The sequence below is a fragment of the Cebidichthys violaceus genome, unplaced genomic scaffold, assembly GCF_023349555.1.
Source record: "Cebidichthys violaceus isolate CVI_PGR_0920_01 unplaced genomic scaffold, fCebVio1.0.p SCAF_22, whole genome shotgun sequence".
Classification (NCBI taxonomy): Eukaryota; Metazoa; Chordata; class Actinopteri; order Perciformes; family Stichaeidae; genus Cebidichthys; species Cebidichthys violaceus.
The window spans coordinates 4,469,757-4,479,590 of NW_027176395.1; the positions used below are offsets into that span (position 1 = coordinate 4,469,757).

General features: G+C 42.1%; 1 protein-coding gene across 2 annotated transcripts; it reads right to left on the reverse strand.

The window, feature by feature from the left end:
* Positions 1-268: 268 nt before the first annotated feature.
* Positions 269-9,211, reverse strand: osr1 (odd-skipped related transcription factor 1). 2 transcript variants are annotated; one of them, XM_068718113.1, is made up of 3 exons: positions 8,945-9,211; positions 2,971-3,678; positions 269-984 (listed from the first exon to the last, which is right to left on the reverse strand). In XM_068718113.1, the coding sequence occupies exons 2-3, from the start codon at positions 3,651-3,653 to the stop codon at positions 852-854; spliced, it is 816 nt and encodes a 271-aa protein (XP_068574214.1). In that variant the 5' UTR covers positions 3,654-3,678; positions 8,945-9,211; the 3' UTR covers positions 269-851. The 2 variants fall into 2 exon arrangements, with proteins under 2 accessions (XP_068574214.1, XP_068574213.1); XM_068718112.1 differs by having other exon boundaries at positions 2,971-3,681.
* Between the last annotated feature and the right edge of the window lie 623 nt (positions 9,212-9,834).

Consider the following 9,834-nt stretch of genomic DNA (forward strand, 5'->3'; position numbering starts at 1 on the left):
AAAACAAAAGTTAGGGTCAAAACCACCGCGGTGTCTGTTTCATTCCTGTGTCCGCCATGAAAAAGGATCCAAATGGACTTTCCATTGTTTTCGTGAAACAATGGACGAAATGCAAAACCAATAAATTACTTCCTGTGACTATTTCATGAACTGCCATGTGACTGGGGGCTGAAAACAGTGGTCAGTGCACTGATTTACATGTAGTCTCAACGACCAACCTACCTAAATTATTACCATTTCACACCGACAAACTGAGACAAACAGCCAACCACTTACAGTAAAATATTTTATTTAGAAATGATTATTCGTTTTGAAAATAAGTTTAAGAAATCCAGTGATATATGTAAATAATCAATAATCAGGTTAAAGTGCAAAAATACATTTTTGATATAATGCATCTGTACAAAAATAACATTGGGGTGCGATATTGAAAAGGAGGAAAATGTATTAACATGGCTTTGATCATTCTATGTTGTTGTAAAAAAAATTATAATTGCATAACAGTTGTGTCCCTTTTTAAAAAGTTTTTGGATTATAAGCTTCTGAGCAAAGTATTTCACTGAGCAGTGAAGTGTTTTTTTTTTTTTCCATTTCACATTCCACACATCCATTGCCAAGTCAAGCTTTGATAACTAAGCATCCACTTCTCCACTAAGGCTTACAGCATTTCTGCATTATTCCTTTAAGAGCTGGCTGGTGAAACAGTTCATCGTTGAGGAGTATTCCCACAGAAGCAGAGCGCTCTGCCTCCAACAGCTGAGATGAATAAGTCTTTTGGTTGTTCTTTGACTGTCGTGGTCTTTGGTCGTGTTTTTCCAGTGTCCTCGTCCCTTCCCTGCTGGCAGAGTGAATCACTTGATCTTGGCTGGCTTCAGGTCCTTGACCTGCATGTGTAATGTTTTGTGGACAGCCAGAGTCCTGGACTGACAGAAGCCCTTCCCACACTCCTGACATTTGAAGGGCTTTTCTTTGGAATGAATGTACCTGCAGGGTGGACACACAGAGCAGCCGGTTAGTATTGAAGACCAATCATGTCAGATTTCAGAACATCATTACTACTGACGTGGCCCTAATATATCGTAGTAGGCCCACTGTTAGAACGAAGGCCCTCTCGGATGCTTCCCACTGAAAAGCTCGGGGAAGCCGATGTGAACTGCACTTTATTGGAGGCGGTGAAGTTACATTAGTGTGGACGGTAAGCCACACAATGGTAAGATTCATGTCTGATCGGAAGGTTTTTTTTGGTAGGTTTTGGTTTCAGCCACTACTGTAAACTTTTTATTCATGAAATCTCAGAGGACACAGCTATATGGGATGTGTTTATGTGCAGAAAGTAACATAGCCTTTGTTGTTTATCGTGTTATTTGTTCAGTGCTGCTCACGTTCTTTTTGGTTGCAATCCCTTCCGGTAATATGCAGGTATGTGGTTTCACTTTCTTTACCTGTTCACTTAAACGGCTGGATTCAGACAAAGAGGGGCAGCACAGCTCTGATTTTTTTTTTATCTGTTCCTACTTTAGGTCCTACTTTATTGATTCCACTTCAGTTATTGCTTGTAACTTCTTTGTTTAATTAACAGCATAACACGTATCTGGACTTCGGTATGGATTTGTTTTGAACACATCACAGTTAACAAACTACTTATTAACAGCTTGTAAAATTGATAGTAGTCGCTACATTAAGTCAACAGAGAAACTGCTTTGAATGTTTATTTTTTGACGGTGTTATTTTCACATGTTTAGCTGTGAGAGCTTTAACACAGACTCTTTCATCGGTGCCAGACGACTTCAAGGGAAAGAACTACGGTGTGACAATGTATTCAAATTATTAATTCAATCATAGAAAAAACACTACCTGAAGTCAGTATAACAAAGCTGAGCTATGGTAATATCATGCCACTTTTACACTAATGTCAGCACCTAAATTAATTGCAATGAATCAGACATTTGGGGTCTGCTGGTTTTCTATGTCTATGTGACATTACTTATGCACCACACAGTTAGTTCAGCAGCAGTAAGCCACCGCAGAGCATCTTATGGAGAAAAAAAACAGCAAAGAAACAAATGACATAACTCTTCACCTTCGCTGTCACACGCTCACTACTCAAATCACTTCTCAGCATTTCTGGGAAATGATCTTCTCAAATCATCCAAAGTAAATAAATGACATTTAGATTTAGCAAAGCTTAGCATAAATGACAAGACATTAAGTACAAGATGTTTAAACCTGCTCTGCCTAATGGAATTCACCCTGATCCAAACTCATTACCCTGCTGCTCTATGTCAGCTTACTGCTAACACAATGTTGATTGATGACGCACATAATGAATCAAAGTCTTTAACAACCTAGGTATGCTGACGATCGAATGCAAAATGTTGACGTCTGTTTGGTAGAATCATTGTATTGTTTTCACAATTGGCATTTAACGACTAAACCTTTCTCCATCTACTATGTCGTACTACTATTTTACACCTCGAGTCTATTTCCTTCTGTTTTATGTGTGAAACTGCAGCGACTGTGTTTTAAAACTCGGATGACCTACACTCTATTCTGTGCTGAAACGCATCCTGCGTGGACACAGATAGAGCACTGAAGCTGCTGCCCCTTGTGTAGACACGGCGTTACATGTTTGAAAAGATCAATAAGTCAACCTCATGAATACAGCTCAGTGCTTGACTGGAGAATTAACACACTAATTAGCTGATTTTCTGGAAAATTTGGTGAAAATGTGCCCTAAATCTGGATGGAAAATTGACGATCTAAGGGGTGACTTGTACTTAATTATAGAAATGGGGATAACGGCCCAGAAGTAGTTGTATGAAGACTGTAAACTAGAGCTTGAGAGACAAGTTCATACCTCGCCTATTACCACAACTAGACAACTGCTGCATGAAATGGGCCCGCTTATCAACAGAAAGTAACCCTTTATTCACATAGTGAATATGTTGATTGATTGAATCTGGTTCTCACCTGTGGTCCCGGAGATGGTCCTGTCTTCTAAAGGCCTTGTGGCAGATATCACAGGTATATGGCCTCTCGTCCGTGTGCGTCCTCTCGTGGATCAAAAGGTTGTAGGATTTGGTGAAATGGCGGCCACAGAACTTGCAGACAAACTCTTTCTTGGTCTTGGAGGGCAGTCGGCCTCTGCTGGACTTGCGCTCTGGTGAGGAGAGTTTGGTAACATCCAGGAGGCATCCAAGGCTGGCTGAAGTCTGGTGGTGAGATGAAGCCTGTGCTGCTGCGGCGGCGGAGGCGGCAGCACCCGTCATGCTCAGATCTTCGGCCTTCAGATGATCCTCCTGGGTGGCTGCAGCTGCCAGGTTGGCAAAGTCAAAGCGGGGCTTGTTCTTGGAGCTCTGCAGCAGTCCCGCTGAGTCATGCTTAGATTGCAAGAGGTGAGGGAACATGGGGAGGGAGGCCATGGAGGAGAACTGGGCCGGCAGCTTGGAGATGGTGCAGCGGGGCAGGGCCAAAGGTGGGTAGCCGAGGGTCCACTGGTGGAGGTGGATGGCGTGTAGGGCACTGAAGCTGTAGATACTGTGAAAATGATCTGCTGGCAGCTGGAGGCCTGTGGAGCTCTGGAGGAGGGCGTAGTTAGCCATCTGGAGGGACGGGTGGAGAGGGACCGGTGCTGGCAGAGTCTTGCTGCCCATGGCTGCAACACGGAATCCAACAGGTCTTCTGGTAGAGACAGAAAACATCAGCAGATGAAATTATGCAAACTTTGAGGCAAGTCACATTGAATTATTTCTTTCTTTCTTTAGTCAATTCAATGAAGAGAGCAATTAAGATGACCAGGAGGTCTGATCACAAGTTACTACTGCAACCCCGCCCACACACACACACACACACACACACACACACACACACACACACACACACACACACATATATACAAAGCGTAACTGCAACTACATTTACACAAGAAACCAGTGAAGTGTGAGAGGAATTAGGCAGGAATTTAGCAACCCAGTCGCCAGAATAAAATGTCATTGTATTTTTCTGCAAACTGTAGCACTGTACATTCCTTTTCCACATCATAACATAATCACTGATGGCCTTCATATATATTTGGATTCTTAAATGAGTAGCCACCACAGAATGTTGGGTACAGTAGGTAGCTCATGTTTTGTGTAACAGAATTTCTACCGCTGTCGGAAGGTTGAGAGGCGGCATTTACTTTCAGGGCTTGTGGTTTCTGGAATAATTGGTTCAAATCCGTATTGAATTCACACAAAAAGGTGAAATACTTTTAAGTTTGTACCCACTTCCCACCTTACCCACCAAGAACCCTTGTGCTTCCCAAAATCCCATTCAACAACACACACACACACACACACACACACACACACACACACACACACACACACACACACACACACACACACACACACACACACACACACACACACACTTCTGTCAGGAGCCAATAAACATCAAGTCCAGCTTGCAGATAAGGCAGCTCATTATCAGCTTAATGAGGCTGTGCATGTGAAAGGCCCATGCTGTTGGATCCACACTATACAAAACTCTTAAAAGCTAAGCCATCTGCAAGCACACCTCTCCAAGTTCCTGCATGACATTTAGAGGCATAACACACTCATCCACCAAGCCAAGCCCCTCCACCATTTACTCCATAAAGGTGAAAGCCCCCAATTAGAAAAATGAAAATGCTAAATAATGTCTCGCTAATTCTACATTATATCCTATACCAAACACTGCAGTTCTCGCTATGTATGTATTTGGTATAAAAGAGTGCATTGAATACAAATCTAACTATATTACTGGAACAGAATTCTCCTGTATGGTCCTTTAACGTTGGTTTTAATAGCACCAATTTGCATTGGCTCCAGCGAATTTGGTGTGAACTGTTCGAAGTCGCAGACGCATTCCAGATAACGTGCGGGCTAAATATTGAAGTTGTTGTTGTGCCGAGGGTGTTGGATGTTTGCATGAATAAACATAACACAGAGACTGGTCTACGTAGGGCTCTGTTACGTGAACGCGTGTGCTGACGACATCATCAGCAAGCACGACTACGCCCTTGCATGTTTTCCTCATCTGGGATCTCAGATGAAGGATCTGGCAGTGCGGGACTCTCTGTCACTGGTCGGTCGAGTGAAGACCACGACCACTTGCCTGATCACGAGACAGCCAGTTGTTTAGCTGACCACTTTGAAAAGCCTGTAACGTGAACTTGGATTTAGGCATCAAACAATGGCTGGCTCTTAGTGGCGTGTGTCTGCGAAAGTGAACACAAAACAATTGGCAGCATTAACACACACACACACACACACACACACACACACACACACACACACACACACACACACACACACACACACACACACACACACACACACGTGTTTCCTGTATCCAGAAACATGCCCGGGGCTGTTGGTGCTGCACCACAGAATGACAGCGTTCAGACAGAGAAATAGCTGTGAGCTGTTAAATCAGGTTTGATTAGCAGGAATAACAATCGACAATAAAGTATCTTTGTTTGAGGCAGACACACACCTCCGCAGGTCACTCCTCCCACCTCCTCATACAGCACACCTGTTAACTCATCCACACGAGCTACTTTTACTCAGATGCTGCATTTCAGTGCAAATCCAGAGAAAAATCCATGATACATGACTTTTTTGGATTACTTGTTATTTTTGTTCTAAACTACTCTGTAGATTTACTCCACTAGATTTTAGAGGGCACGTTTTACTCCTTTAAATGTATATGACAGCTACCAACGCATATACTACACCACTATGACATGTCATATTAAACTACGTAATAAACTACAGGTAAAAACTGTAAAAACTGAGGTAATTACGTTCGTCACCACCTTTCATTCCTAATAAAAGTGATAATATGATATTTGATAACTTAACTACCCTTCTGCTGTACAATGGGTACTTTACTTGAAGTACTTTTTTGACTGTGGTATTTGAAATAGTTGTACTTCTTCCACCACTGGTCACTACTATAGTTATGTTTCAGATGAAGACTGATAGAAGATTAAAACAACACGAGAAACACCTGCAGGAGAAGATCAGGCAGACTAGCTCTCAGTCTCTAAAGACATTTTTCTGAAGTGCTTTCTCCTAACTGGTTCTTTCTTTTTTTAAACTCCTCTTGTTGTTTCTATGTTTTATTAATTCACCTCTTGCTTCTCATTATAATATATAACTATATCTATCACTATCTTTAAATTTGTCTTGATTTTTATGTCTTTGTAAAGCACTTTGTGACTAGTTTTTGAAAAGATCTATATAAATAAAGTTGTTATTATTACTATTATTAATATTATTATTATTATTATTATTATTATTATTATTATATGATTGAGTCAAAAAAGATGTGGTACTGTGGTAGTTGTAGTAAAACCCTGCGTATATGTGACCCAGAAATATTCCTTTATCATAATACTACTGTGACAGGGCAATTTTTAAAAATGAGTACTTTTGCTTTGAAGTGACTTTACTGAAGTATATTTTCAAAGTGTGAATGTACGTTACTTTAATCTTGAATATTGTTGCTGTTTCTACTTTAGGACATATTTACAGGCATCTGTAATCACAACCTGAATAAACACCTTTTTCAAATCGCTCGTCACGAGATACAGTTTAATAAGTAATTCAAATGATATTGATCATAATAATAACAACAAGAATAGAAATCGTAATAAAAATGTTGGTGATGAGAAATATTTCATTTTACAAATAGACACAACAATCAGAGCAGAAATAGTAAAAGGCAGTGTATGAGTGAGAGAACCTGGTATCTCTCAAGATCATCAGGATTTAAGAACAGAGTTGTTGTTTTGTTCTTATTTCATCACCAGCTGTGTCGTGGAGGACAAACATTCATAACCACATGTAGCAAACACAGGTGAGTGTTTTATTGCTTTGAGGTGCAGTAAGTTATTACGTCGTCCTGCAGTTTAGGTGAGCGCTTCCGAACGTTACCATACAGACAGAGAGAGTAGAGTTTACATTGTGCGGCTCTCTACACAGAGTTTTGATAAATGCAGTAAATAAATTCGAGAAGCCTTGACCTCAGACCTGAGGCCGGGCCGCTCATCCAGTAAACTGCAGTGAAGTGGTTGTAATGAGGAGCAGTGGAGCTCAAACAGCCCCCTGTGGTCTGTTCCTTTCTGATCATGACGCAGAAGTAATTGACTTATACTTAGGAGGTCATTAGAGGAGATAAGTGCTGTGCTGCTGAGCGTCTCCTCACCTTTAACCCTTTGATGTCTGCATACCAGGGGCCTCCAGATCCTAACAGCCATGTGGCCCTCTGCTCGGGTCCAGACTGTGAGATACAGCACCTCAGAGGGCCTCGTTGTGGAGACCGAGACGCTGCTTCACACCTCCATGTAAACGCGATCAGGCTGGGTGTAGTACACACATCTCCTTCCGCAAATGATCAATGGATGTGAGCTCCTCTTCCCTTACAGAACTGACTTAAGTCCTAACCAGAGAAAACACGTCCTACAAGCAGGCCGAGTGCTCCGATTTTTGATTTGTGAATTATTATTTTTATGACGCGGTGAAGTTAATGTGCCATTTGAAAACATACACAGAGTGTGTGTTTTAAGAGCTGATTCCAGTCATTTGGTAGTCAATACGTGGACATTTTATTAAATGTGAATCGCGGCCTCATCGCTTCACTTCATGCAGTAAGTTCACTTAAAGGATCTGTATTTGTACCATGACGTTGATGAGAACAAAGTCACCGGCTCTCTTGAAATATGACAGCTGGGAGTTAGAGGCTGTTTGACACAGTAAAAAAAAAAAACAATAACAAGTTTTCTTCTTCTAAAATAAGTTTATAATTTTATTTTATTCTAGAAACAGAAGTAGATCTCTGGAAAAAGTTTTGAAAAGAAGTAGATTTCTACAGGAACAGGTTGAAATGGTTTTACTGCTGTTGCCACTACAGACATTCACTTTTTTGAAATAATAAGAAGTTTCGCTGTCATGTTCAAAAAACAAATGCATATAAAGCACATTTACTAAAGAATGAACTTGCACTTTTCTGTTTCCATTTGATGCTATTAAAATAGTAGAATATTGTCCTTTTTTGCTGCACTGTGTCAGACCGCTGGATCATTTCAAAGAGCTCGCGAACCTCGGACACGTTTTGTATTAAACCGCTGCTGCTCAAATCACAGCATTTCACTACAGCTGCATCCAAATGCCGCTCACACACTGACCACATTAAAGCGCTATTTAAACTCCGCAAGGGGCTTTCGCGTTTAACGAGTACCCCCACTAATACTAGTGTAATATTAGCATCGAGTGGCATAATAACGCGACGTGAATAGTCCAGTCTGAGCCGTGCGTGGCCCCCAGGATCACTTCTCCGGAGAGGAGGCCCGTCACACCTGGGTCCGTGTGTCGGATCCCGATTCCCACTCAGCGGAGCAGAGGATGACGAGTCAGCGCTTCTACCGCGTCTCTTCTTATTCACTCTGCGCTAATTGCCGTCTGACCTGCTGATGATGATCACGTTATTTGGAATTTTGCTTGTGTGTAAAAAAAAAAAAAAAAAAAAAAAAAGGAAGTAATAAATGTTTTAATCTGAATTATTCACGCATACATCAGTAAATATACTGAGGAAAAACTATTCAGTTTTCATAAAGCTATTTTTTAAGCATATATATCACTTTACTAATAATTAATTTAATTTAAAAACCACTATTGTTATCATGTGATGTGTAAAGAAAACCAGTGCTGATATTGATAATAAAAATTGGATGTACGTACTTAAAGAAGTGGATGACAGGCCTACACCTGTTGCACAACCCTCTCTGTAAATCTCCAACTCCTGTTCAGTGTTTCACACGAGCCTGATATGAATATGAATAAAACCCAGGCAATCTGATCTGCCATCACTTTCGTTTCATTTCCCTTTTGAATGTATAAACAAAGTGAAGACTTACCAATAAAAGTTCTTCTTTTCTTTTAAATTCTCCCTCTACGGCTCGCAGGTCCTGCCGCGGAGGGGGAGGAGGGGGAGGGGGAGGGGGAGGAGGGGGGTTCAGGTCGTGGAAGCCCGCGGAGCTTTAGCGGTTAATGAGCCGGACGGAGCGACCGCATGTTCCTCCGGTGAGAGCTCCGAGAGGAGGCTGGGCTGAGCAAGGCACGGCGGAGTTAGTGGTGGTGCAGCTGTGGTGTTGGGACGCCTCTCTCCGCTCCGCTGTTCTGCGCTCTCCGCTGCCGCTGCCTCTTTATTTCAGCGCAGAGTCCCGACTCTCCCTACTGGCGCGTCACTCAGCCAGCCCACATAGAAACACAACGCAGCAGGACACCGAGCATCGTCAGGCTGGAAAAGTGTCAAGTGGTATAGTGTGACATATCGCACGCTGAAACGGGACTGGGGTGGATGGAGCGGTGCGCACGCGCTCCTTTTTAAATGGTCCAAATAGAGTTTGATACAACAATAGAAATATGAGTTTGCCATTAGTAAGGTTTTAGCTGTTAAATCATTCCATTAAAAGCGCACGAGGGCCAGTGTGCGTCTCTTTCTCTCTGACAGCGGTTAACTTGCTGCACGTTTGATATTCAATAATCGTTGGGGAGATAATATGTGCCAGTGCTTCTTGTGCACACGGCCTTTCACTTTACAGACTCTCTTCATGCCGGACCCTGGATGGATTCATGAGGTTCTGGTATTGATACTGACCCGTCACATGGACGTGTTCTGTGTGGTAGTGTGTGGTGTCCGTGATAACGCGGATTGACTCAGTGCTGTAATGCTAGCTGGGAATAACGAACCCTGTACAGGCACCACAAATCACTGACTGTCTGCCCACACCCACTGTGTATCTAC

Excerpts from the sequence above, each read along its gene's own strand:
- osr1 (XM_068718113.1), bottom strand. The coding sequence starts at position 3,653 with ATGGGCAGCAAGACTCTGCCAGCACCGGTCCCTCTCCACCCGTCCCTC. Across the intron at positions 985-2,970 it reads GACCATCTCCGGGACCACAG|GTACATTCATTCCAAAGAAA; the intron begins GTGAGAACCAGA and ends TCCACCCTGCAG.